Raw genomic sequence first — 27,808 nt, 5'->3', positions numbered from 1 at the left:
CGTCTGCACAGGTGTGAGTCAGGGTAGGTGTTAAGCTTAAACTGGTCTGGGTGGTCTGGGCCACCAGAGCTCCTGTCCAGGCAGTTGTTACTGCTTGGGGTTCAGTTTCCATCACAGGATATTTTGCCCCGCAGGTCTTTTGCCTGAGTTAAGAGATAAGCTGGAAATAAGTCATACAGAGAAAGATACCATATGTTTTCACCCTTATGTGGATCCTGAGAAACTTAACAGAAGACCATGGGGGAGGGGGAGAAAAAAAAAGAGAGAGGGAGGGAGGCAAACCATAAGAGACTCTTAAAAACAGAATAAACTGAGGGTTGATGGGGGTGGGAGGGAGGGGAGGGTGGGTGGGTGATGGGCATTGAGGAGGGCACCTGTTGGGATGAACACTGGGTGTTGTATGGAAACCAATTTGACAATAAATTTCGTATTAAAAATAAAGAAAGAAGAGTTTAAGGAAGAATGTGGGACAAAGGTCAGTGGAACCAAGCAGGTGAGCAGTAAAGGTCAGCTCTTGGGGTCTAGCTGGTGACAGTCTCAGAACTCAGAGGTGGAAATAGGCCAGGCAGAGATACGGGGGGGTGGGGGAGATAAAGTTTAGCCTCCACCTTCCTGCCCAGAACAAGGCCCTTTTCAGAAGGGCAGTGGACTGGGAATCAGGAGGCCGGGATTCCAGGCTGAGTGACCTTGGACAGGTTATTTCTTGCAGACATCAGTTTCCTCACACACAAAGTGTAGGTGGAAAACTGCCGTGCTGGTTAAACAAAAATGGTAGGAACATCCATTCTTGGAAATACCGTGTAGTTGTTAGAACGAGGAGAGCCCTCGTGAACCGATACGGAGAGATCTCCAAGATGGATTCCGTGAAAGAGAAAGGGCGGAATAGCGGATAGTGTGTACCTGAAGTGTAAAGAGGGGACGAGGACAAAAACATATGTGTCTCTGCATGAAGGAGCTCCAGAAGTTGCTGAGCGACCACGGGTGGGTGGTTCGTGTCGGGGGAGGGCCGGGAGATGGGGGCTCAGGAAGGGGCCTCTTCATATGGATGTGGATGTTGTTTCACGTATTAACGATGAGATCGAATTACTGATTTTTTTTAAAGAAAAAAAAAATGAAAGGAAACCTCAGCCTCTGTCTTTATGGAGTCACAAGTGAAAGCAGGGCTGCAGACACACACTCTCATCTATCCGTCTTAGCATTCCACTGATGCCAGGGGTCCCCAGGGCACAGGAGGAAAATCCCCAGCTTCCTTCCAAGGCCCACTGCAGTATGGCTTAGTCAGGAAGTTCCTTCTTAGGTCTGACTTCATTGCCTCCTGATGAGACAGCTAACACTGCCTCCCTAGTTCCAAGTAGCTATGAATACGAATCCCCAGCTCCCCCTGCGTAAATCTCAGCCCTACATTCTCTCCCCCTGAGAACTTGGAATGGTTTGCGATTACTTGGTGGGTGACAGGCCCACTGGTCCTTGTAACCAGCCTGGGAAGGTGAGATACAATGGGAAGAAAAAGGCCCGAGAGAAGCTTGCTGCCCTACTTCTCCTCATTCTCTCCTGTGCACAGTCGTCTCCCCTTGTGTTCACCTGCCCCGTGTCTTCCCCCCGCCACACACACACACACACACACACACACAGAAGAGCAACTCTGGATCTCCCTCCTAGGCCCTTCCTTCATGGCCTCATCCTCTCCCTGGTCCTCCCAGGTGAGTGCCCACGCCTGCTGTCACCATGACGACCATTCACCACGAGCAGATGCTGCAGGAGCACGTGTCCATGGAGTTCTCCAGCTCCACCACCCACGTGCAGACCTTCTCCCAGACAACCAGGATCGTGGGAGGCAAGTAGAGTGGATGGGAGGGGAAATCGGGAAAGGGCAGCCTTTCTTTCTCCAGATCCAGCCTCTGGGCGGCGACGGGGCGAGGGGCGGGGGTGGGCGCTCAGCCGTTATGAGTTCTGGGCCCCTCGGGAGCCCAATATACAAAGGACAACCCTCTCCTAACCTGTGCTTCTAATCTGTACTTTGATAAAGCTTCAGCCAGTGGGATGCTTACCCATAGATCCGATCTCTAGGAAAACAGCTTAGGAAAGTCAGTCACATGCATGTGTGTAATTGATGAACTTAATTGCTTGAGGAGATCAGAGCCCGAAGCAAATGGATGTATCTCTGATGGCAGAATTTCAGACATGGAGGAAGCTAGGGAAGTAGCTACCTTATCTAGATGTGAGTAATGCTGACCCTGCTCCACTTCAGAAATAGGAGATTTGGAGCTGCCAGTGGAGAGGATGAAGACATAAACAAGTGACCTAAGCTTCCAGGCTCTCAACCCTTGGGGACCGGACTTGGGGCAAAACAGATCCAAGGGAAAGCTGAGAAATGGTCTCAGAGCAGAACAGATTGTTTCAGTCATGTCTCTAGTGAAAAGAGATTAAAAGATGGCCAGAGGCCAAAGTATCCAATATCCCCTCCCAGTCACTGCCCCCTCCCTCAAAGTCCTGGAGGGACACAGTCCCTCAAAGTCCTCGTGCACAGAGGTCAGGGCCAGATGAACACTCTATCCCAACCCCTCCTGGTCAGTGAGGCCAGGCAAGTGGAACAGCTGGGGCTCAAGACCAGAAGTTGCAAACTTACGTGATGATAGCAGTGATTCTCAACCCCGGCTGCATATTCGATTGGCTTAGTGTAGCGGGGAGCAAGGAAGGGGAATGAAAAAAAAAATAGCGATACATAAGTCTCACCCAGCTGCTAAATCAGGTGTATGGGTATGTGTGTGTGTGTGTGTGTGTGTGTGTGTGTGTGTTTCAAGCTCTCCAGAGATTCTAGCATGTAGCCAGAGTTTAAAACCACTGGCCAGCAGGGTCCAGGCACGGAATATAAATGCAGAAAAAAAGACCGAAGTGAACTGCAGAGGACATCCCCCACCTCAAGGGGCAGCCGCTATTCACTGCCCCCCATCGTTGCCATATGGGGGGTATGAGCTCCATGTTGAGAATCCAGAAATGTGAATTTTTATGTGAAATCTCTCATTTTTTTAGATGTAGGGCTACTTTTTGTTTGACCATTGTAGAGATTAAAACATCTGCAGGTTACGGGCAGCCTGCACACTGCTTGTTTGACCCTTCTGATGGCTACTTAAAAGTGCGTCGGAACACGTTTTTCTCATCTCAGTCCTTCAGGCTAGTGGGGATAAAGAAGCACCTACTTTGCTGGAGTATTGTGAGGATTAAATAACATAACCTCCGAACTGTGTTTAGCACGGTTCCTGACAAAAGGAACGCGCTCTGTGAATCAGAGAAATTGTTTTTAACTGTCAGCTCACTAGCCAACAAGACGGTCTGTAGTTTGTGCTGAAAAAACTTTTCATTTTCCAAACATAAAATTACATGACTGCATTGAATATGCTCTCTCAGATAAGGAGATTCCCACCCATAGCCCCTCTGGGCTGGGAATGTTTCCTGTCCCTCGCTCAAGAATCACTGCTCCTCCCATAGCAATGAATGCTAAACTACAGAAGGGCTAGGGGGAAGGCAGACAGCAGAATTCAACTAAGCCACCGGGCCCCTCTTAAGGCTGCTGGGGGACTAGGATTTCCAGGAGAGAAGCCCAAGAGGCCAAGAAACCCCCATCAAAATAAATCTCCTTTTTAAAAAAGAAAAAGGTTGGAAAAAAAGAAAAAGGAAAGAAAACAATTGGGACCCCGTAACGTGGCCCGATAAACGTGATTGACCAGAGGCCTGGAAGAGGAGGTCGCTCCCCCTGGTGGCTGAAACGTGCCATAACACAACGACCGACTGACTAAAGGTCCTCCTTTTCTGGCCAAAGTCCCCGCGCGGCCCTAAAATGCTCCACCGTCCCCTCAAGAAAAGGCCAATCCTCCAGTCTCAGGCCCATTCTGACCTCTTGCCTGTCGCCACAGAGGAAGTCGTGACAAGGAAGTCCTCGAGCACTGTAGAGTTCTTCAGCTTGGTGACTCGGAGTACTGACATCCCTGCAGGCGAGAGCGTCCCCGAGTTCGTGGAGAAGCCTCACCCGGTCACCGCGCCCGAGGGTGTGTCGCTCCCCGTGTGTCCCCAAACCCCTGGCTGCTTTCTGTTCTTCTCCCGGTGCCCCAATCAGCACCACGACCCCACTGTCCCCCAGTAATGCAAACACTGGCGGCCCCAGGCCCAGGGGCGCTCGCCTGCCGGGGTGGACATGAGACCCCTGGGAGGAGGCAGGGTCCGAAGGTCCGACCTGGAGGCTAAGAGGTGAACTTGTGTCACGTGCCCACTGCAGGGGATAAAGCTGTGTTCCGAGCCCGGGTGCAGGGGAACCCCAAACCCAACATCTCCTGGAAGAGGGAGAGCGGCATCCCCATCAAGGAGTCGGCCAAGATGTTCTACGACAGCATCAACAAGGAGCACGTGCTGAAGGTGCGGGGACCCGAGCCAGAGAGCCAGTTACGGACGAGGCCAGAGGCAGGGACCCCAGGGCATGCCGCCGGCCCCATCACTGACGAGAGAGCCACAGCTGAACGAACCAAGAAGGGCCCTGGGGAAAGAAGCTGTCGTTGCCCTAGAGGAGGGGCAGGATAAGAGAGGCCGAATCAGGAGTTGGGGTGTTGCTAGAGTGGGCAGGAGACCAAAATTAGGGGTGAGGCGAAGCAGAGCTAGGGCAAAGCCAAGGAGGGGCAGGAGACCCATCTCTTCCAGAAGGTGAGAGAGCCAAAAGGGAAGGGAGGCCACGGCTATGGGCGTGGCTAGAAGGGGGCGTGGCCGTAGTGGGTGGAGCCAGGTTAAATCAGGGCGGCCAGGCACCAAGGGAGGAACTGATCCTAGTGAAGGGGTGAAGGTCAGGGTTCCTGGGCTCTTCAGGGGACACTTCTAGAAGACTCTGGCCAAGAGCTGATCATCCTTAGATCTAACCAGCTTCTGCAACTTCCGGTTCCAGACCCTTGAGGAAAAGGAGAGATGGGTCATGGGGAAACATGTCCCAATTGGTCCTGCGAGGACATACCATTGTGAAGCCTCCCCTCTCCCCACCATACAGAACGTTCCTTCTCCCAGTGGCCCCATTACTGGACCCTTAGCCCCACATAGTACACACAGGCTGCCCCAAGGTCCCCCTACTGGCCACCCCTTTACAAAGTCATTCATTCCGAGACCCCACTGGGCTGTGAGTGCCATGTTGCAGATACCAACATTCACCGGTTTCCTCAGCCTAATTCACCGGTTTCCTCAGGCTCAGTCCGGCACCTGTACAAAGGAGTAAATATGTGTTAAAGGAAGGAACACTCAGCCTAGTGGCAGAAACTGCACACAGTTACAACTCAGAGGAAATCCCTGTCGTCTAGCTCACAGTCAAGAGGGAGAATCCTGTGAAGAATCAGGCTACAAACACACACACTCACACTGATGGCTCCCTGGAACCTTCACATCATAGAGGCTGCTCAGTCCTCCACACATATACCCACACTCAGCCCCACTCCCCCTCCTCACAGAAAGTCTCCCTGGGGTCCTCCTCACTCCCCCACTAATGGCTTGACTCTGATCCAGCTGGAGCCACTGACCTCCGATGACTCTGACAACTACAAGTGCATTGCAAGCAATGACCATGCAGATGCCATCTACACTGTGTCCTTGCTGGTGACAGAAGGTGAGCCAGCTCCCTCTTCCTGGTCTTTCTTTGTAGGGATCAGACTCCTCTGTCTGACCCTGTCCCCTTTTCTGTCTTCAGGTCATGAAAAAATGGATTTCAAAAAGATGTTGAAGAAGAGGTGAGGCTGGGAGGCTCCTCTCCCCAGGGTACTGTCCCTCCACCCTCCAGGCCAGAACTTCTCAAAGGCCTTTGGGGCCCTGAGTTAATGGCCCAGGCTCCAAGAACCCATGAATTAGGGAAGGGAATCTCAAGGTTAGGAGAGCCTCCCTCTGTCTTCAGAGGGAGGTGCTGAGCCCATGCTTGGTACCCACCCCCTCCCAGGGGACTCCCTGCTCCCAAGAAGAAGCAGAAGAAGGGGATAGGTGAGAAAGAGATGCTGGAGATTTTGTCCAAGGTACCCAAGAAGGACTTTGAGAAGGTCTGCATGGAGTATGGTTTCACTGATTTCCGGGGGCTGCTCAAGAAGCTCAAAGAGATGAAGAAAGTGGAGGTGGAGGTCAGTGACCATAGAGGGGCAGGGGTCTGCAGGCAGGGGTCTGGGTCTCTCCGAAAGTGCTGGTGCCTGTGTGTCTCCCAGTGGCAAGGTCTCTCCACCCTGTCCACACATGCTCAAAGGCAAGAGCAAGAAAGGATCTCTACTTCTCTCCCCACTACCCTCAAATGTGTTTGCATAGGCTTTGGAGTAGGATAGACCTGGGTTCAAGCCCCAGTTCTACTGCCTTATTAACTGTGTGAACTTCCCCTCAGTTTCTCATTTGCAAAATGAAATTTCTACTTTCCTCTTTCATATGTTTTTGTGTTGTCATCATGCATTCACTCAACCGACTCACAATTATTGAGCATCTACGCTGGAATTAGAGGACTTATGTAATGGGCCCAGGTACATTGTGACTATTCCATGAATGGAGTTCCTTTCTCATGGTCCATGGTGACTATTCCATGAATGGAGTTCCTTTCTCGTGGTCCATCATATCTATCTGCCCCTAAATCTTGCAGGCAGGCAGTGGCAGGAGGTTGGGGGAGGCACAGCTGTCCAATCAGCCTAGTCATTTCTCCCCAAACCTTTAAGGAGCTCCTCCAGAATTGGGTTAACAGACTGGGCAGGCCCCAGATGTCCCTGACACCCGCCATTTTATTATCACAATCTCACAGACCATCCGGATTCTGAAGCCCCTGGAAGACATAGAGACCAAGATTGACACCACTGTGGTCTTTGAGTGCATCATGGAGCTGAAGGACCCCAATGTCAAGATGATATGGATGAAGGTGGGGAGGGGACACCTAGGCAGGGCCTGCCCTGGCAATATCATTTCCTCTCTGCACCTCCTCCCTTCACAGACACTCTCATTATCCGTCAACCAGGTCCCTCTTCTATTCCAGCAAGAGGCTGATGCCTCCTGGGATGATTGAAACTGACTGGGAGCTGGGCTCTATTCTTAGCTGTTTCATCACTTTGCTGTTTGATTTGAGATACTTACTTTCCTTTCTCCGTGCCTCAGTCTACCCATCTGAAAAGGATGAGTTAGGTAGTCCTGAAGATAACATTAAGAGTTCAGGTCTCAAGGGAGGCAGGGACCCAGGGTCCCGCTTAGCTAGATGATGTGGCTAAAGAGATCTCGGGGGCCTCTGGTGTGTCTGAGGATCTTAGAGAGGCAGACGTCGTACCCTCCAGCTCAGGCTGGCCTCGGGGAATGGGGACCTCTGGAAGCCTCCTCCTAAACTCCTCCCTCAGCTTTTCTACCCATTTCATGAGACAGGATAATGAGCCACTGAGGATCCAGTACTCCCTAGGCAAGTATGATGTGAAGCAGATAGGCACCAAGTACATGCTGGTTATTACCAATGTGAACATGAACGACGCAGGAACCTACAGCCTGTCCGTGGGTGACAAGAAGATGAGAGCAGAGCTCACAGTGCTGGGTATGAATGTGGGCATGAGGGGGAACAAGGAGGATGCTGTCAGATCAGGGGAGGAATTGCCAGGGATGTGGGAGAGAGGACGGCGGGGCCATGCAGGAGAGGACTGCATGGGGATGGACATTAACGGAGGAGGGAAACATGGGGCACAAGGGAGAGAATGAGACAGTAAGTGCCATGGGGCAGTGTAGCATCATGGTTAAGTACACAGTCTCCAGAGTTAGACTGCTGGGGTTCAGATCCCAGCTTCTGTCACTTAGAAGCTTGTGATTTGGGACAAGTTATTTCACTTCTGTTTGCCTCAGTTCCCCCATATGTAAAATGAGAGATCATAGTAAAATCTATCTATATGGGAATTAGATGCATCCTATGTGCACACTGGCTGGAAGAGTGCCTGGCACATATCTGAAACTACATAAGTGCCTTTTAAAATTGCTGTGTTAACGTTACTGGGGAGGAGACCATATGACCATCATGGGAGGGGACTCCAGGATTCACAAGCAGACCGAAAGGAAGGATGCTTTCCCCAATTGTGGGCTACAGGAGGCCAGTGACCCCTGAGTCTTCATGTCCCCTCCATCACCCCACCCCTCAGGAGGGACCAGGGCTGCAGCCCAACGACTGCCCCTCCTACTCTTCCACAGATGAGCCGCTGAAGTTCTTGGGAGAGATGACACCAATGAAGGTGACAGAGCGCCAGACAGCTGTTTTTGAGATCCGCCTCTCCAAGAAAGTGCCCAACTTTGTGTGGAAGTTCAACGGGAAGGAGCTGAAGAGGGATGAAAAGTATGAAATCACAGTGTCTGAGGATGGTCTGACCCACACACTTAAGATTAAGGATGCCAGACTCAGCGATGCCGGCGAGTTCTCTGCTGAGGCGGGGGACCTGGTACAGAAAGCCCAGCTCACTATTGACCGTGAGTGGTTGGGCCAGAGCTTGAGGGGTGGGCCTCATGCCCCAGCCACCTCCATGCGGGCAGTCATCCATCTATCCACCCATCCACCCATCCATCCATCCATCCATCCATCTCTCCTTGCAAAGCCCTGTGATGGGTTCTAGAAAGACAGAGGGTTCTCTCCTCCACTAACTCCTTGTGTAGTGGGGGAGGCACCAAATGGACTTGGAACATCAGTTCTTAAGCAGGGAGTCAAGACTGGGGTCTTATTACCAGCTGGGAGATCATGGGTCAGGAAATTATTAGCCTTTCTGGCTCTAACCTTATATGTTATAGCACATCACTGTTAACCACTTGCATTCCTACATTAGAATTCGTTTGGAGAGTTACACATGAGGCATGTCACACGTGGGAACCGCACTTGACTCCTGTAACGTGGAATCATCATGGCTGTGATGGTGGGAGACACAGAGGCTGTGGGCACCCAAAGAAGGAGCACCACTTAGTGATGTCAGAAAGGATGTGATGAGGTGATGGCCAAGTCTTGCCAAGAACCAAAAGGAGTTCATATTTCAGCAAATGGGGATGAAGACAGGAAATTCCCAGCAGAGGGCACAGCAGGTGTATAAAGGCCCAGACACCAGAAAGACAAGGCAATTATGGCTGGAGTTCCAAAGGGCCACGAGAGATATTGACTGCAGTGCTGTGAGGGGGTAAACTGTTAGCCCATTTTACATATGAAGAAACTGAGACCCAGAGAGTGAATGCATTGCATACAGCCAGCTAGCAAGTAAGGGGCAGAGCTGGGACTCTCTCTGCCGGTTACCTCTGTGGGTCACGTGTTGCACACAACACATTCAATGCCACAAGTCCCTGTGTTTCTGGGACCAAAAAGAGGAGTAGGGCAGCATGTAGCTGCAGAAAGGGATGTAGGGGGTTGGATGCAGATCCCAGTCTATCTGTCCACAGGCATCCCCATCAAGTTTGTGAGAACCCTAAAGAACGTACGTGTGAAAGAGAGGAGCCGTGCATGCCTTGAGTGTGAGCTGACCTCCAAGGACGTGACGCTGTACTGGAAGAAGGATGGGCGGCTGCTGGAGCGCAGCACCAAGTACAGCATGAGCCATGAGGGCAAGCGAGCAGAGCTGGTCATTGAGGACGCACAGCTCAGTGACAGTGGCGAGTACACCGTGGTGGCCATGCAGGACGGAGACCCCACTGAATACTACAGTACTGCTGTGGTCACCGTGGAGGGTACGTGCTCACCCTGTCAGCTCCCACTGACCAATCCCCCCAGTCCTGGTGGTCCCCTGCCATGGACACTGATCAGCCCCCTGCTGACTCCAGCCTCCTCAAATCATGGTCAGTTTCTACTTCCCAGTCTAATCACCCCCATCTACCAAATTCTGACCCTCTCTGACCTCCCAGGCCCTGAACATCTTTACCTCCTAGACCCTGGTCATACCCCATGTCTGGAACCCTATCCAAAATCCCTTGACTTTATCCATCCTTTACTTCCAGACTCTGACCATCCCCAGCAGCCCTGATCATCTGATCCTCCTTGACCTTGACCAGCCCCTGCTCACTAATCCTGATCGGTCCCCACTGACCCTGACCACCCTCAACTCCTAAAAACCCTGGGCATCCCACAGTCTAGCATAACCCCAACTAACCATCCCAACTGCTCTACCCATCTACACTCCCACCATCTATTCTTCTTCTTCAACTGAGCATCCCAAGTCCCCAGTGACCATCTTCCGATGAGCAGGCCCCCATTAACCATTTCCCAATGCTAATTGGACTTTTCCCCAACCTCCCACCTACTTGCTCCAGTTCCCTCCCTGACCATTCTCCTATCGCCCATTGACCATTTCCAAATCTCCTGCTCATCATAAATTATTTTGACAGACATGGCCCCCCAGCCCCTTCCCATGGCCATCACCACCAGCCATTTTCACGTGAGTTCCTTTCACCCAGCACCTGCTCCCTTTCTCCCCCAGAGCGTCTGGCCACGGTGAAGAGCGGGATGTCCGACGTGCATGCGGCCACCGGGAGCCCAGCTGAACTGTGCGTGGTGCTGAACGACGAGAAGGTGGAGGGCGTGTGGCTCAAGGATGGCAAGGAGGTCCGAGGCAAGGGCTAGAGAAGGGGGCCAAGGAGGAAGGGGTGGACTGGCCATACATTCGCACTCATGGCCGCCCCTTGCCCCTCGCCCCCCCAGATCACGGACTTGCCCGGCGTGCAGATCGTGAAGCAGGGTGCAGTGCACAAGCTCATCTTCCCCAATATGGGCCCGGAGCACGAGGGCAAGTACACCTTCCGGGCCAAGGGCGCAGAGAGCGAGGCCTCCGTATTCATTGCAGGTAAGGTCACTGCCCGCTGTAGGCAAGACTCAACCCCTCCGGGCCAGCCCACGTGCTCAGGGCTCCTCCCCCACCCCCATGGGATCTCCTCCACCCCTCATCGCCCCACCCCCCACTCCTACCGGGCAAGCCTGCCCTACTGCCGCCCCTCCGCCAGATCCACCTACCATCGACCCGTCGGTGCTGGAGGCGCTGGCCGCGCACCCCGTGACTGTGAAGGTGGGCCACACGGCAAACATCAAGGTGCCCTTCCGGGCGAAGCCGCTGCCCAAAGTGACGTGGTACAAGGACGGCATGGAGGTGACAGAAGAGGAACGTGTGTCCATGGAGCGCGGGGAAGACCAGGCGCTGCTCACCATCTCCAACTGCGTGCGTGAGGACAGTGGCCTCGTTCTGCTCAAGCTCAAGAATGACTACGGCACAGCCACAGCCACTCTGCACCTCAGCGTGCTGGGTGAGGGCTGGCCCCCCACTGGGCTGAGCTGAGGGCATCTGCTGCTCTGCGCTCAGGGCGGGAGGCGGGCTGGGGATGGGAGCTGGAGTTGGGGGTTGAGAATGGCATCTGAGTGCTGGCTTTGCACCAGAAGCCCGCTAAGTTCCTCACTAGGTGGCCTTGGGCAAGCGGATGAACCTACTGAAGCCTCCATTTCTCATTTGCCATGGGGTGATTTGGGGCTGGTTTTGGTTTTTGTTGTTGTTGTGTCAGGAGTTTTGTTTTCAGCATCTATTTCAAGTGAATTTAAAGCACATAGCAGGGCGCACAGCACATAGCAGACCTTCCAGTGTTACTGACTTGGAGATGAGGACATGGTTGGAAATAAGGTAGAAATGAAGTGAAAGAGGGGCATTTAGGGATAGAAGCGGGGTTGGTGCGTGAGTTTTGGGGTTGGAAGTGACATGAAGTGAGGGTGGGTGAATGGGGTTGAGGACAAAATGAAGCTGGAAAGATGGAAGGGGGTAGGAATGGGGTTGGGGATGGGTTGGAATACAAGAGATGAGGAGCTGACCTTAGTGAGCTCATGGTCAACATGCAACACACACACACACACACACACACACACACGCCCATGCCATCAAGCTGTGGAGTGAGAAGGTTTGGGTTTTGACTCAATTCAACAGCATGACTGAACCCCTCTTCTGTGTTCTCAGCTCTGAGGATACAGGGATGGAAGTATTCCAGCTGTTTCTCAACCCAAAAGGGATGAAAACTGGCTAACGTGTAATTATAACATAAGATGAACTATAATATCACAAAGCACTGGAGTTCTGGAAGCTGCGAGGAGGGGGAGATCTTGTGTGGAAGGGGACAAGGGGTGAATCAGCTGAGACAGGGGCTCCCCGGGTCCCCAGTCCACCTATTCCTAGGCAAGTAAGAGTCTCAGGTGGCCAAAGATCAAACCCTTTGGGCAAGTCTTACAAGGAGGCACAGCGAACACAGAGAAGGGCGAGGGAAGTCTATGCCCCAGTTTGGTGGACCTCTGGCAAGTGGGATAAAGCCTTCCTGGTCCCTGTTGTGATGCTATCTTCTGTCCTCAGACCGTCCGAAACCTCCCCAGGGCCGGGTGGAATTTCTGGAACTCTCGGGTAATTGTGTGCACATGAAGTGGAAGGCCCCCAAAGACAACGGTGGGCGGCCTGTGACCCAGTTCATAGTGGAACGGAGGATGGTCGGCAAGAAGTCCTGGATTAAGATAGGCGAGGTGGACAGCAAACTCACGAAATTTGCCACCAACAAGGTAGAAGAGGGAAAAGCCTACCAGTTTCGCATCCTGGCGGTTAATTCAGAAGGAGTGAGCGACCCTCTGGAAACAGATGAAGTGTTTGCAGGAAATCCCATTGGTCAGTGAGATAGCCCTATGCTCAGTGGGAAACTCAGGGGTCGGGATGGAGGCCTTCGGCCAGTGAGGGATGCTAGTCTGTGGGGAATTCTGTGGGGTCACCTCTGTGGCTATCCGATGAGACAGATGGAATCCGGAGTACGAGCAGAACATTATCTTGGGTAGGAATTCTCTACTTTTCCCAGTCAGATCACATGCACAACACATCCCCCGTGTGTATGTCCAGAACTGCATTCAATTGCAGGGAAATGACTCCACTTGTTTCTCCATTCCAGAAATCACCCCAAATTCAAGTGAGAGTAGTGTTACTTTATTTTTTTTTTAATTTTTTTTCAACGTTTTTTATTTTATTTTTGGGACAGAGAGAGACAGAGCATGAACGGGGGAGGGGCAGAGAGAGAGGGAGACACAGAATCGGAAACAGGCTCCAGGCTCCGAGCCATCAGCCCAGAGCCTGACGCGGGGCTCGAACTCATGGACGGCGAGATCGTGACCTGGCTGATGTCGGACGCTTAACCGACTGCGCCACCCAGGCGCCCCATGAGTAGTGTTACTTTAGAGATAACCTTGAATCTGTTCTAACTTTTCCCCCAAAGAAGCCCCTTGACAACATGGGTATTTGAATTATGAAAGCTAATTAACTTCTGGCGACACCCCTCCCAACTAGTCTCCATGTGTCCATGTGTCAAGACAGTACATTAGGAACTGTGGCTTTGGGGATGACAAGGGTCGAAAGAACCAAGTTGGCGATTCTCAATCTGGGCTCCGCAGAATCACCTGATGTCTTTAAAAACATGCCTGGCTTCCACCCCCCAGGCCAATTACATTAAACTCTCTGGAGGTAAAACCCAGACATTAGTTAAGAATCATTGGTTTAAGGTGTTTTGTTTTGTTTTGTTTTTTTAAGGAGGGAGCCAGAGATCAACATGGGGTGGGAAATGTCTACATGCTCCCCCTCCTAACCTCTGCCCTCTGTCTCCCACAGAGCCCCCTGGTCTTGCCTCCCAGCCTCAAGTGACTGATGTGACCAAAGACAGCATGACCATCACATGGAATGCCCCTACCCAGGATGGGGGAGCCCCAGTGCTCGGCTACATTGTGGAGCGGAGGAAGAAAGGCAGTAGCCTCTGGGTGCCGGTCAACAAGGAGCCCATCCAAGGTGAGGTCCTAGGGAGAGAGGCTCAGGAGGACCAAGAGAGGCTTTGCTGGGTGGACCTGTATACTTCTGCTGCCCTGAACATACTCTGTTCCCCAACTCCTTTGAGGATTTTCATAGCATCCCGCCACCCCCTAATCCATGCCCTCTCACCCTATGGTCTCCCATCTCATGGACCCCCTGGCCTCAGGACCCCTCAAACTCCCATTTCAGATACCAAGTGCACTGTGGATGGTCTCCTGGAAGACACAGAATATGAATTCCGAGTTATAGCTGTGAATAAGGCAGGCCCTGGACAGCCCAGTATGGCATCCAACTCAGTGGTAGCCAAGGACCCTGTCAGTGAGTATGGGGTGCCAAACCCCAGCACGTAGTAGAATTATCTGATGCGAGGTAGACAGCCGACTTCTTCTCTGGGAAAGCCTAACAGGATGACCCCTCCACACAGTCTCCACTCTGTGGGAGCTGCCAGCCTAATAGAGGGACAAGATTCACACATAAGAGAAAACCAACAAATAAAGATTGGGCAGGGTGGGAAAAAAGTTATCAAACTTTGAGCATTTCTGGTTAGGCGAGGTGGTAGAGGCAGGTCTGAGGATTGGGCAGGGGGATAGTATAGTGTGGATGGTCGGGAGGGGGCTGAGTTTGGGAGATGAGATGGGGGTACCGCACACGAACGGAGGCGGTGGAGATGGTTGGGCTAAATTAGGGTGGACTTTAGAACACAAGGAAACTGATGGGGCGCCTGGGTGGCTCCGTCAGTTGAGTGACTGACTCTCGGTTTGGGCTCGGGTCATGATCTCGCGGTTCATGAGTTTGAGCCCCGCGTGGGGTCCCACGGCTGACAGCGCAGGGCCTGTTTGGGATTCTCTCTCTCTGCCTCCCCCCTGCTCTCGCTGTCTCTCTCTCAAAATAAATAACCTTAAAAAAAAAAAAAGAATAGAAGGAAATTGAGGCTGTAGGGTATGTTGAATTTGGAGGGTAGTGACTTCAAGGGTGAAAGTGTTGAGCCAGCGAGAGAATTGAACTTGGAGGTTGTTGAGTGCGCAAGGTTGGCCTTGAAGGTGTGAACTGGGTGTCAGAGGAAGAAGTGCTGACAGCTAGGTTTTAGGGGTACCGGGTGTGGGAATGGGCACGGGGATGAGTACGGATGAGTTGGGAGACTGACTGGATGTCTCTGCCACCCAGAGCCCCCAGGCCTGGTGCAGGGTCTGCACGTGTCTGATTCCTCCAACTCCAGTATCTCCCTGGCCTGGCGGGAGCCTGCAGAGGGAGACCCACCTTCTGGCTACATCCTTGAGATGCGGGCTGAAGACACTAAGGAGTGGTCCAAGTGCACAAAGATCCCCATCTCAGGCACCTGCTACACAGTGGGAGGCCTCACCGAGAGGCAGAAATACTTCTTCCGAATCCGGGCTGTGAATGAGGCTGGGGTTGGGGAGCCTGTGGAACTGGATGAGGGGGTTCGTGCCATGCCACCACCAGGTGAGGACGCAGAGAGAGCTGGGGTTTAGGCCTCAACATCCCAGCTCCATACCTTCCTCCCTAGGACCTCATCCCACAGGGGAAAACTGGGTGATGCTATGGGCAAGAAGTCGTCCATACTTGTGCCTGGACAGAGCCAGGCGTGACCCGCCCCCACCAAAAAACCCCCACTCATTGTATGCTAAATAGTATCTACTGTGTGCCAAGAGGGGTGTTGGAAATACAGAAACAACTAAGACACAGGACCTGCCCTAGAGTCTTACATACTAATAGGGGAAGACAGACGAGGGACAAATAAATGCTTCACAGTGTTGGGGCTGCTAACGGTCTGTATGGGCTCTAACAAGAGCATGGAGGAGAGGTTGGGAAAGGCTCTGGATGGGGAGGTTTAAAGCTGAGTCTTCCAGAGAGAGAGAGGTCCACGGCCCCACCTTGGTCTCTTCCCTCTCAGCTGCCCCCAAGTTTGACCTCAGTGCGCGACTGAAGAGTCACATGGTGGTTCGTGCTGGGACAGCCCTCTGCATCCATGCTGCCTTCTCTGTGAGTTGTTCCAGATCCTGGCCCCCAGATGCCCACCGAGACGGCTGCTGTAGCTATCAGAGTCTCTGTCTCGGCCCCTCGCCAGAACCCTGGCACTAGAGCCTGGCAGGAGACTCCTCAACAGTGGGAGCCCCAAATATCACCTGGGTGACCCCAGTGCCATCTCCTGTCACCCCACAGGGCTCACCACCACCTAACGTGATCTGGCAGAAAGACGGCATCCCCACCAAGGGCAAAGAAACCATCACCAAGGGCAAAAACCATTCTCAGTTCCTCATCAACAGCACCAAGCGCTCTGATTCAGGGGTGTACCGCATCTTGCTCCAGAATGAGTTTGGAGAGGCATCCTATGACATCCACGTGCGTGTGGCAGGTATGACAGTAGGCAGAGGCCTTGGGGAGGTATCCTTGCACACACTCCAAAATATAACTCCCCACTGCTGCTCGAGTTCCTATCGCTGCCAAGCCAGGCCTTAAGGTAGTGAAGTCTTGTCTGGCACCACAGAACAAGACTTTATTGGCCTTTGCCTTAATGGGAAGGTTTCTTTCCGCTTTTTCTCAATGCCCTGAAGCCCTAGAGGCATTGAACAAGGACCAAATCCTTGTTTCAGTTTCCGCACATGTATCTGATGAGCTTTGAGGCATATGCAGAGGACGGATGGCAGAGAGAGCAGAAAATGAGTGGGAATCAGGAGGGATAGATGGAAATGAGTCCATTAATAATTGCAGTTGGCTCATAGTAGTGAGGGCTAGAAGCTTTATAATAAAGCCTTAAACTCCCAAGGGATGAAGGGATAAACTTTTATTGAATAGTTACTTACGTGCCAAGCACTTTACTCAGCATTTCTGTGATAGTTATTGTGAGCCCTATTCTGCAAACGAGGAAACCGGTCTCAAAAACAGATAAGTAACTTGCCCAAGTTCACAGGGCTGGTAAATGGCGGAGCTACGCCTCAGAAATAGTTCTTTCTGACTCCAAAATACCAGCGGCCTGAGACTCAAAGAAGGGACATTCCCCGTCTCATCTTCCATGGGGCTTGGCAGGTGGCTGTGGTGGGGCATAGTTCTTCAGGCCCCCAAGGGTGGCTGTTGGACCTTGTGGTTGTTCCAGATTTTCCGCGGCCGCCCACAAACCTACAGCTGTTTGAGGAGGTCCCCAACACGGTGACTCTGACCTGGAACCACAGCCCTGACGTGCAGGAGGATAGTGAGGCCCACTACGTCATCATGAAGCGGGATGCCAGCAGCCCCACCTGGTTCACAGCAGCGGAGCGCGTCTTCAGCAACAAGTACACGGTGACCGGGTTACTCCCTGGCAGGAAGTACTACTTCCGAGTAGTGGCCCGGAACGAAATCGGTGACAGTGACCCACTCGACTCCAAGGATACCTGGCTCATCGTCAAGGACAAGAGTGAGTCAGGAAACTCGGGGGTTTGGGTTATATCCCTGATGGCAGGGATGACATAGGGATTGCCAGGGGTACCCAGGGTTTGAGGTAAAATCTGAGAACCACTGAGGCGGAAAAGGCTAACGTCAGGGATGCTGGGAAGAGAAGTAGTGATCCAGAAGCCTAGAGGAGGAACTACCTTGTACGTACTCTGAGGGGGTGGAGGTGGGGGGCACCCTTGGGGGTGGGGATGACAGTGGAGGTGGGGGTACCCTTGGGGACGGGGATGACAGGGGCGGGCCGGCTGTTCAGAGCTGAGACGTGGTCCCCTGAGCCAATGGGTCACGGGGATGAGGGCTGGGGATGATGTCCAGGAACCCTGGAGGGAAGGGGCTAGGGGTGGAGATAGCGTCAGGAAACTGGAAATGAAGAGCTAAATGGAGACTAGCAGAGACCACGGAGGCTGACCTGATGCTGGAAAAGCTCAGATGGAAGTTAACAGCTCGGTCAGGAAGCTGGCAGCTGGAAAGAAGTTAGGACCCCTGGGTCTGGAAAAGCGTGAAATCCCACGCACTGGGTTTTGATAGTGGAGCCCTGGAATGACAAGGGAGTGGGAGGGTGGCCGAATGGAACCTCGGGTGCCGGCGTAACGTCGGGGCCCCAGAGTTGAGAGGGCGTGGGAATGTAGCCCAGGCCTGGGGGGGCTCCGGGGAGCCTTTGAGCTCTCAGCGGGCGGGCATCGGCCGGGGTCCCAGGCGCGCTCACAGCCCACCGCGTCCCGCCCGCGCAGTCGAGGACCTGAGCGCCAAGCTGAAGCCGTATGAGCAGAAGGACTGGCGCCACGCACCGCGCTTCCTGATCCCGCTCAAGCCGCACACGGTGCTGCGCGGCCAGGACTGCACCATGACGTGCGCCTTCCTTGGGAACCCGCGGCCCACGGTGACCCTCTACAAGGGCGACGTCAACATCACGGCCAACTCCAAGTTCTGGTACAATTCCACCAGCGGGGTGTGCACGATCGTCATCCCCACCTGCACGCTCAAGGACAGCGGGGAGTACAGCGTGCTGGTGGAGAACGAGCTGGGCAAGGACCGCAGCAGCTGCGCGCTCACGGTCTACGGTGAGGGCACCCGCAGAGCCCGCCTGGGGGCGGGGAGGCGGCCCTGCGTCCCATCTGGGCCAGAGGCGCAGGATGGCCGTCTCGGGGTGCATTTTTTCATTTACTCTGCCAACAGGTGGTGTAAACATTTCACCAACGGGCCGTACTCGGTGCCTCTCCCCCATCCTCTCGATGTCATTTGTTACATGTCTGGAGCCTCCAGGCTTGGGAGTTTGCAATCCCTCGGTAGACTGTAGTGTGCAACCCTTAGTGGGCCTAGACTTGCCTTTGAAAAAGATACTGGTGATCGGATCTAACCCAGACTGGCCAGGCACAATTTCCGTGGCCGGGTTCTGGAAGGAATTTTTATGTTTACGAGATTTTACAAGTGATTCTGATGTGCGACCAAGATTGAAAGCTCCTGGTCTAGGATAAGGACAGGTGGGAAGCACCAATGGGAGGACGGAACGGAACCTAGTGGAGACCCTTCCTCTGCACAGGTGTGCCACACCTCTAACCCAACGTGTGTACGTGCAGGGGAAGTGTTTTCTCTTCCTACACACTCTTTTCACAACCACACAGCTAGTAGCAGGACCTCTCCCAATGCAGAGCTGACCTGCCCTGCTCCCTTTTACTTAAACTCCCTGACTCTCCCATGATCTTCTGGAGGAAACCCCAAGCAGCAAGGCTCCCCACACTGTCTCCCCTGTCCCCCACACCTACTTTTCCAGCCTCATCCTCTGCCGCTCCCTGAACCCTCCTCGGCGGTCCTCTGGTGTCCTGCTGTAAGTCCCGTTCCTCGGGGAAGGACCACGTCCTGTCGCTCTGTCTCTCAAGTACTCAGCTAGGTATCTGGCCCTGAGATGATGCCTCCAGGGCGGCTGCTGAACTGTGTGACAGAACTGGGCCAGGGAAGGCACTGTGGGAGACATCCAGCTTTCATTCCACAGCTAGAGAAATCCCTGACAGCTTAATTCTGGTTGTAAGCACGTGGGCCCACGGCCCTGGCTCCACCACCGTCCAGCCATGTGACCTTGGCAAACCACTCTGAGCCTGTTTTCTCATCTACTTCTTGGGGGCTGTCTTGAGGCTTAAATGAGATAGTGCGCAGAAGTGACTGGCACAATGCCTGGCAAATATTGAGTTCCGAATAACTGGCAGCTCTTGGCCCCACACGCTCAGCTGACCTTGGCAGACGGGGGCCTCAACTGCAAGTCCAGCAATTTGGAGTTTCCCTTCCCCCTAGCAACACTGACAAATACTTGCTTTGCTCTTTCAGACAAGGATGACAAGTCAATTCTAGCGTCAGTCACCGAGAGTCTGCAGAAGAAGTCCAAGCACCTTATGTGATCTCCGGCCCAGCCCAGGCATCAGGAGGATGTTGTTATAGGTGGTTTCTGGGCCTGTCCTGTGTGTGTCCCCAGTGACGGCGGCCCAGTTCGCTCCCTGGTGCTTGTCAGTGAAGTCATGGGACAATAAAGTGACTAAGCTCACCCCTGCCTGTTCCTGAGGTTGGCATGGAGCAGGGACCAAGGATATGGGCTTGGGAGTGGATGGGGATACAGAGGACACGCACCCCCAGAGCTTAGTCCAAACCCACCTGCATTGGGGGTGACCAGCCGCTTTTTGACTGGGCCTTGGCTTGACTTCCCCTCCTCTGCAGCGACATTGCACCCTCCCCTCCCCTCAGGGCAGGGGAGGACGCATCTTATAGGCTTCATTCTTCTCCCTGTCCTCCCCCCTTCACCTCCCCCCCCCCCCAGCACTTCTTCACCAGGTAGATCTGCCCTCAAGAGTTCTGGGGTTTGAAGGGATCAGGGCCTTGCTTCTTTAGTGTCTAGAGTTCCTGGTATTTGGGAATTAATGCTTCTCAAAGCTAGAAACGATTGGTCATCCAGCTCACTAGGTCTCATACTTAGGTTTTACTGCAGAATCTTCCCCATTAAAAAAAAATTGTAAGAAACTACTGGACTCCAAACAAGGATGGGGGGGGGGGGTTGTCTCTGGGCCACTCTCTTCTACTTATCCTCTTCCTGTCTCCCACCAGGTATCTCTGTAAAAATCCTAGACTGAAAATCACTAATTCACCCACCACCCACACGGGGCTGAGCCTCCTCTATCCTGTCCCCACGACTCTACAACCCTTTTACTAATGGCATATTCACCACCACCCAAGGCTTTCCTCTCTGCTTCTGGGTCAGAGCACTGCCCATTAAGATGCAAATGCCCCTGGAACAGGGTGACACATTATTTTGCCAGAGCTTCCCATCTAAAGTACAAATCAGCTAATCTAATCTTATTCCTCCCCACTGTTTAATGGAGCCCAGAGTTCAAGGAGAGAAGAAACACTTGAAGGGAATCTGGATCATTTTGGACCAGGCAGTAGGTCCGGGAGGAGGCGGGCAGCAGTAGAGGGCACTGGGTCACTAAGAGTCAGCAAAGGTGCTAGGTGTCCGTGCACAGGGGAATGCATCAAAGACAAAATCGGATGGTGGCAAATACTGCCCATCCCCCACCCTCCTGAATTATATCCACACCCATACACGTGACCAGGGAAGGGAGACCCACTCCAACAGGCACCATGTCACCAGAGCCAGGGAGCCAGCCTGGCGCCAAGATGCACTGGCCAGCACTGTGACCCAGGCTGTAAGGACATCCAGGGCCCCTGGCACCATGCCCCCACCCCTTTCTCTCCAGGACAGGCACACGCCACACAAGCAGACAAGCAGAGCAGCCAATGGCCCTTGGTTTTTATTTTTTTCACATGAACAGCAAAGGATGGCGTTGTCCCATCCTTGCTCCTTTTGCATTGAATGTGCCTTAGGTCTTATGACCCTAGAATGTCATTGGAGCCCTCTCCTCTTGCTCCCAGTGCAGAAGGGGCAGAGAAGAAAGCACTGATGGTGGTGGGATGGGGTCCCAGCTCTCTAAGCCAGGCTCAGCACCCCCTCAGCAACTCCCTGAGGCCCTCTCCCTATAAGACTTAGACAGCAGGACAGAGACAGATGGCACAGAAAGACCCAGACAGTCTGGGAGACAGACCACACACACACACACACACACACACACACATACACACGCACAGAAATTTCACACGCACAGACACACATACAGGCTGGCCCCTTCCTTTGGTATAGTTCACCCTAACCCTGGGGATAGGGTCTAAAGGTGGCGGTGGTGGTGGTGGGCCTGAGCTCTGGACTGGCCTCTGAGAGAGATGGGACCAACTTGAATCATTGATAGCCCAAGCTCCTAGGCCAGTGAAGTCCCCAGTCTTCCCTACCTGGGCAGACACCCCTTCACCTTCCCACCCACCACTTAGAAACGGAGATAGTTCAAGTAACAAGGATAGATGAGGGAAAGGAAGATTCCATTCTCATCCAGTCTTCTCACCTAGGGGCCTGTGAAACGGGTTTCAAGCCCTGGGTTTGGGTCATCTCAGGTCAGATTTCTCCCCTCTTCACTCGACTCTTGTGCAGATCAGAAAGAATGGGAGTGGGGTGAGTCAGACTCTTCCATCTAGAAGCGGGGGGAGGTCAAGACGCTGAGCACCATTGCCCTCTGGAGGGGCTTTGACAGCCCCTATGGGGTTAGAGGTGGGGAGATGTCTAATTCTGGCTCCAGCAAGGAGAATTAGGCTGGCTCTTTTTAACTGTAAGCATTGTTGTGGAACGCCAACTTTGCTAGAGAGAACCTTTTCCTGCTTACGCCCCTTCAAACGTGTACATTTCCCCAGTGGTATCTACTCTCCAGGTCAGTCCTGCAGCCATCCTGACTCAGTTCTTGCAGGTTATGGACCCCTCCCCCAGGAGGAGAGAGGGGTAACCACACCCTGGCTTCTCAATTGGCCTTGCTCAGTCTGTAGTCTTCCACTGGCTCCCGGCTCTCAACAGCTGACAAGGCGATGAGCATCTGGGCAGCATAGTAGGTGGACATGATGAGTGCCCGCGAGTAGGGCACAGGGAAGCAGAACTTGTTGAGGGCGATGGTCAGGTCTGAGATGATAAAGAGCAGTGCACCACCGCCTGCTGCCAGCTCAGTCCAGCGCCAGGCTGCCCCAACCAGCCGTAGTCCTGCCATAGCCCGCCAGCCCATGAAACTGATAAGGGCCACATAGACCCCCACCAGGTAGGTGAAGGCACCTGAGAGGCCTGGGTAGAGAAGAGCATAGCACAGGCCCGACAGCACTGCCATCACCAGACCTGTCCGAAGAGCCAGTGGCCGCATGCCAAAGGCCGAGGCGTAGAGCATGTGGGTCACAGCAAACATCAGCAGACCTGGGAGTGAGAGGGGATGAGGGGATGCTGAGGGCAGGCTCGGATGAGTAATGAGAGACATGGGGTGGGGGGGGGGGGAGGGGAGTGCTTAGGATAACCCAGGAACTTTGTTTGGGGAGTACCAGGGGTGGGAAGAAATCCACAAAGGTAAAGATACCACCCCCTCCCCTGAGGAACTCCAGAGCCGATCACCAGATCCTCTGTAAGGTAATCCTCCAATAAGAGTCCCACGGTCTTTGGCCTCACAACCCCTCAGATGCCCCATATTCTTGTTCAAAAGCTCCCTCTCCCAAATCCTTGGCCACCTAAGACCCTCTAGCGCCCAGCCCCAGGATTCCTCCCAAACAGCTACTGTGGCAACTGACCGTGCACAAAGTAGCCCTGGTCTTGCCAGATGAGGAAGGCATCACCTAGAGCGGAGAAGACGAGCCCCACAAAGATGCGGGTGGCACTGGGGTGGGTCAGCAGGAATCCTAGGCCATGGGCCAGAAGGAAGAGCCAGAGGCAGAAGATGGGCAGGCACTTGATGAGGGCGCTGACCCACGATGGGCTGGACGAGGGCAGCCAGAGCACAAAATACACGCAGGTGGCCTTGAAGAAGGGCACCAGCTTGGGTCCCTCACTCTTCACCTGGAGGACATAGGACAAGGGCAGCACTCAGCACTTACGAGCTCAGAAGATCACAGAGGTGTTCAGAGCCAGCACCCTCAGCCCAGACGTATACCCCAGAGCCAGGCCCACCTTCCAAGTAGGGAGGGTTGACACGCAGAAATTCAGTCTGGCCTGTCCCAACTAGCCAGCAGAGTGTGAACATGCCCATCATCACCCTGAGGCTTAATTGATTAGGAAAGGGAGGGGCTCCGCTTTCCTGCTGCCCACATCCACTCTTGGCCCTAGGGCAGGACCAGAATGGTCACTCACTGAGCAGAAAACAGGTCTCGGGACAAAGTCCCCTCCGGCAGGCCAATGCTTCTCCTTTCCTGGCCCCTCCCTGACCCTCCAAAACCCCTTTAACCCGTCTCTGCCACCATCAGCCACCAGCTGTCTGGAATGGAGTGAAGTCAGCAGGAAACCACAGAGACGCCACAACTAGCCGCCTTGTGATCTTCTGCAGTGGGGCCAGGGCACAGGCTTAGGGCCATGGCAACACCGGGTGAGTGCCAGCAATGTGTGAGGGTGGGCACCTCAGCCCCCACAGGCTCTTTCCTTGGCCAGTCTGCTCCTCAGCCTCCACTCCAGCTGCCCCTAAAGGTACCAGCCTAAAGGTGCCAAGAAGGGCAAGGAGAGGAGATACAGATGCTGGCTAGAGAAGGATTTCAGGGATTGGGGAGTTGCAGGGGGTTGTCTGTCGGTCAGTCTCATTTCTCTGAGAACAAGAGCAACTCAAGAGCTCATCAGAAAGAGGCAGGAAGCGGGGGAGGAGTTCTCTTTCCAGCTTTTGCGCTGGAGCCAGCAGACTGGCTGGGAGGAGATGTGGGACTGAGAAGGGGGAAGTAACAGCAGCTGACTTGGCCTCAGATGGATCGGGGGGGGGGGGGGGGGGAGGGCCACTAAAGAAAGGTGTGTCTAAGGCCACTGCAGGTACTCTCCAAGCTAGGGAGGGGGGCTACTGCAGATATCCTCAATCTGTGACACCCTGAAGCTCCTTTGCTTGGGCTTCTGGTACAGGGTCTCTGTGGATGGTTCAGAACGGTTGAGGTTCCCTGTATACCCACATTCTGCCCAAAATGATTGTGCCTCTGGCTGGGTGAGCTGTCCAGCACAAGGCTCTGGGAGCACACTGACTTCCAGACTGCCAGTTACCTGACGGCTGATCGGACTGTGATGAAGGAGGTTGGGAAGAGGCAGATGGGTAGGTCCAAGGTCCAAGCCTGCCCTTGCTCTGACGGGAGTGAGAGCAGGGAGAAAAGATGACTAAGTCCCTTCCTATGGAGATCTCCCCCCATCCAGGCTCGTCAGGGCAGGGGCATGGGTGGAGGAGGAGACTGGAGGAGATGGACAGCCACACAGTCCCCAGTTCTCCCCATCAACCACCAGCCTGCCCTTGGAAGCATCAAGGTCTGCTCCATACCCGTCCCCCAGCCCCATGTGTCCTATGAGGAGAAACAGGCAGTAGTAGCTGGCGAGACTTTGACAATCATAGAGAATCCAACACTAGAAGAGGAAGGGTGGGGAAAAGAGACAGACGTTCGAGTTGAGAAAGTCTGAATGGGAAGCAATGTCAAGAGAGAATGACCCCTCTTCCTCCAGCACATTACCAATGCTGCTTGGATTCAGGGACATCCCCTCCCCCGCCCCAGACTTGTTTATGAGATAAGGAACCGAGGGAACAGATTTGGGCCAGGATTCCCAGGAGGGCCCAGTCACCCTCCTGCCCTCCCCGCCCTCTCCCACGCCCTCTCCCACGCCTCCCTGTGGTCTGCCCACGCAGAACCTCCGACCAGCTGCTGTCCTCTACCTCTCCCCGGCAACCAGCCCGCCGACCCGCGTCAGACACACAGACATCAACAAAGTCACGCTTCCGAGTCACATGCCCACTGTTTTCCTCCCTCCGGCGGGCGGCCGGGCAGGGGCTGCGTGGAGGAGGGGCGCCGCGGGTCCGGGGAGCGGTGGGGTGGGGGGGGGCCTTGACAGCGCCCACCTCCCTCCCGGGGACGCCGACCGCCGCGAGATCCCTGCCCCTTCCACGGCCCCCAGCGGCCTGGCCTGCCGCAGCCCAGTCCCCAGGCCGGTGGGCGCCGGACACTGGCTCGCTCGCTCGCGCACTCACCACAGTGACTGGGGACACCATGGCGGCGGCGGCGGCGGCAGCGGCTGGCACTCCGCTCCGGGCTGCAGCGGCCAGGACGCGCCCGCGGCCAGGTGAGTAGGCGAAGACGTAACAAAGCCCGGGGTGACGGACAATACCTCCCGCTTGCCGGGCGCTGGGGTTTCTGTCTGCGATCCCCACGACGTCATAGCACCCACGGCCAATGAGCGGCCTGGAGTCGGGGGGCGGGGCGCTAGAGACCCCGCCCCTCTGGGAACCTGTGCCAGGGCATCCCAGAACGTGACCGTGACCCCCCCAGGCCCTGGACTAGGACCGAGCTTGACTCGGTCGAGAGACAAACACATTCCTGTAGTGTACATGCGGCCACACACATCTTCTCCTAACCCTGGGGATGCAAGGCGATTCCCTCCCGTCTTTAAACATGCAGCACACACGGACATAGTTACGATTAGACCCACAACCTTCACTGCGTACCCACACACGTCTACAGGACACACAATGGGCAGGGTACACACAATCTTCAAGCTGAAAAGAGACACTCAAATAGGTACACAGCAGCCCATAGACTCGTAGTCCTAACGTATATACAAACATGTACAGAATCACAATTACCTTTAGGCATCATACAAGTACTCAGACACAAACCCAGAAACCGCATTTGGACTCCCATCCCTCACGGTAAAAACAGGGACACATATACAGGCACGCAGCAGCCTCCGGAGCACCGATACTTAATTGCTCTTGGGCACATGCCTCTCATAGCTCAGAGAAGACAGTAACACGAGAACATACCAGAATGACTTGACAGGCAGACCTGAGCATACTTAAGGACCCGAAGGAGTATACTAACTTTCTCAAAAATCCAGCTTAAGCAAATTTAATGTCTGTATTACACAGACTAAAGGTATACAGGCACATTTGGAACCAAGTCTCATCAGAATCATGGGAATTCCATGGGTGGACAGGTATGCAAATGGACTGAAATTTAGTCCCAGTTTTGCCACTTGCATGCTGTGTGATTGGCAAATCACTTCCCCTCTCTGGCTTTGATTTCCTTATATATAAGATGAATGCATAATCTGTAAGTTTCCTCCCAAGCCCAACGTGTTGTGTAGCATGGGGACGAGCGGGCTGTTGGTGTCAGGAAATACAAGTCCAAGAGGCTTCCTGAAGACAGAGATTTCAGATACTTCTTAAAGTGTGATCGGGGGTCTTTGACCTGCAGTAGGAGGGAAGTAGCTGTGTGCCAGGCTTTGGGGACTCGGGTTGGGTGGGAGGGAGTAAGCAGCCCTAATTAGCCCTAATTAGAAGCCAACAAGGAGTTTTAAACATCCTGGGATGACACTAAGGCCCTAGAGCTGGACCCCAACCTCATCCTGGGCCAGGAGAAGCCTATAGGCTACCTTCTGTGAGCCTCCCACAATGGGCCTCTTTCTCTTTTGGGACCTGCCCAGCTTTCCCCAAAGCCTGTGCTGACCTGACACCCACTTGGAGTGGGGAGGAGCCCTCTTTCAGTGATGGAATTGACAACCAGAGATTCAGAGCCAGGGGCAATAGGGTGAGAATCAAGACTTGAGATTGGGGGTCACCCACAGCCTTCCCCCATCCCCTCCAGGCCCCTTCTGCATAGAGCCTCAGTGGGCAGTGAACTCTGCCTGCCCTGCTTTATCCCCAGTCAGGGTCTGTGGGGAGACCTACCTTACCAGAATGGGAAACTAGAATTGCTGCCCTGGGGACTTGGTGCAGCGCGCGCGCGCGCACACACACACACACACACACACACACACACACACTCCTTCCTGCAGTGTCCTGCCTAGGAAAAAGATTGGATTGAGAGTTACCAATACTGTACTTAGTGCTAGTGATTTACTAGCTATGTAAATCTCTGTGACTCCCTAGCTGTGTAACTGGGCACATCACTCCATCTTTGGAGCCTGTGTTTCCTCATCAGAAAATGGAGAAATAGGGCTAGAAGATATGTGCAGACATTTCAGTTTTCCAGCCAAACCCTTTATTGTCACCTAAGGGATTGTTCTCAGAGCATGGCTGAGTCAGGGCACTTTTCATTTTTCTTCATGTTAGTTTCCCTGTGATAAACATGAGAGAATGGGACTATAAAAGTGGTTCTTAATGAGCGAGACCTGTCAAAATTACTTGGGAAACTTTTTAAAAACATACATACCCTTGTCCTACCCCAGACCTACTAATTGAGTGGCACAGATCTTGATAAGCTTGGATACCCAAATACCCAATTACATAAGACCTAGAAATGTCATCTGCAGGGCCTGAGCCAATGCTTGATTACTCAATAGGCAATAGTCATATATATGGGTCACATGCAAAGCAGGGGCATGTCCCCCAATGCTGGTTATTCTCTGTCCTCTCACTACCCAGTTCCATTCTCGGCCCTTCTCTACCCTACCCCTGGAAACTGACCTCTATGAACTG

The 27,808-nt window shown here is 53.7% G+C and overlaps 2 protein-coding genes across 2 annotated transcripts; one reads left to right on the top strand and one right to left on the bottom strand.

Moving 5' to 3' along the window:
* The first annotated feature begins 387 nt into the window (after positions 1-387).
* Positions 388-19,806, top strand: IGSF22 (immunoglobulin superfamily member 22). Its single transcript, XM_047823893.1, has 22 exons — positions 388-1,834; positions 3,912-4,043; positions 4,271-4,407; positions 5,530-5,629; positions 5,711-5,750; positions 5,954-6,128; positions 6,785-6,898; positions 7,390-7,552; positions 8,194-8,466; positions 9,415-9,699; positions 10,446-10,570; positions 10,667-10,808; positions 10,966-11,262; positions 12,345-12,647; positions 13,632-13,805; positions 14,016-14,144; positions 14,991-15,287; positions 15,739-15,827; positions 16,008-16,200; positions 16,939-17,238; positions 18,005-18,334; positions 19,593-19,806. Exons 1-22 carry the CDS (start codon positions 1,726-1,728, stop codon positions 19,661-19,663), a joined length of 3,978 nt encoding a protein of 1,325 aa, XP_047679849.1. The 5' UTR covers positions 388-1,725; the 3' UTR covers positions 19,664-19,806.
* Positions 19,807-21,956: 2,150 nt separating this feature from the next.
* Positions 21,957-25,530, bottom strand: TMEM86A (transmembrane protein 86A). The gene is made up of 3 exons (XM_047824077.1): positions 25,361-25,530; positions 22,956-23,220; positions 21,957-22,590 (listed from the first exon to the last, which is right to left on the bottom strand). The coding sequence occupies exons 1-3, from the start codon at positions 25,379-25,381 to the stop codon at positions 22,154-22,156; spliced, it is 723 nt and encodes a 240-aa protein (XP_047680033.1). The 5' UTR covers positions 25,382-25,530; the 3' UTR covers positions 21,957-22,153.
* Between the last annotated feature and the right edge of the window lie 2,278 nt (positions 25,531-27,808).

The sequence above is a fragment of the Prionailurus viverrinus genome, chromosome D1 (assembly GCF_022837055.1).
Source record: "Prionailurus viverrinus isolate Anna chromosome D1, UM_Priviv_1.0, whole genome shotgun sequence".
Lineage (NCBI taxonomy): Eukaryota > Metazoa > Chordata > Mammalia > Carnivora > Felidae > Prionailurus > Prionailurus viverrinus.
The sequence above is the reverse complement of the archived record's forward strand: the minus strand, read 5'-3'. Positions and strand labels throughout refer to the sequence as shown.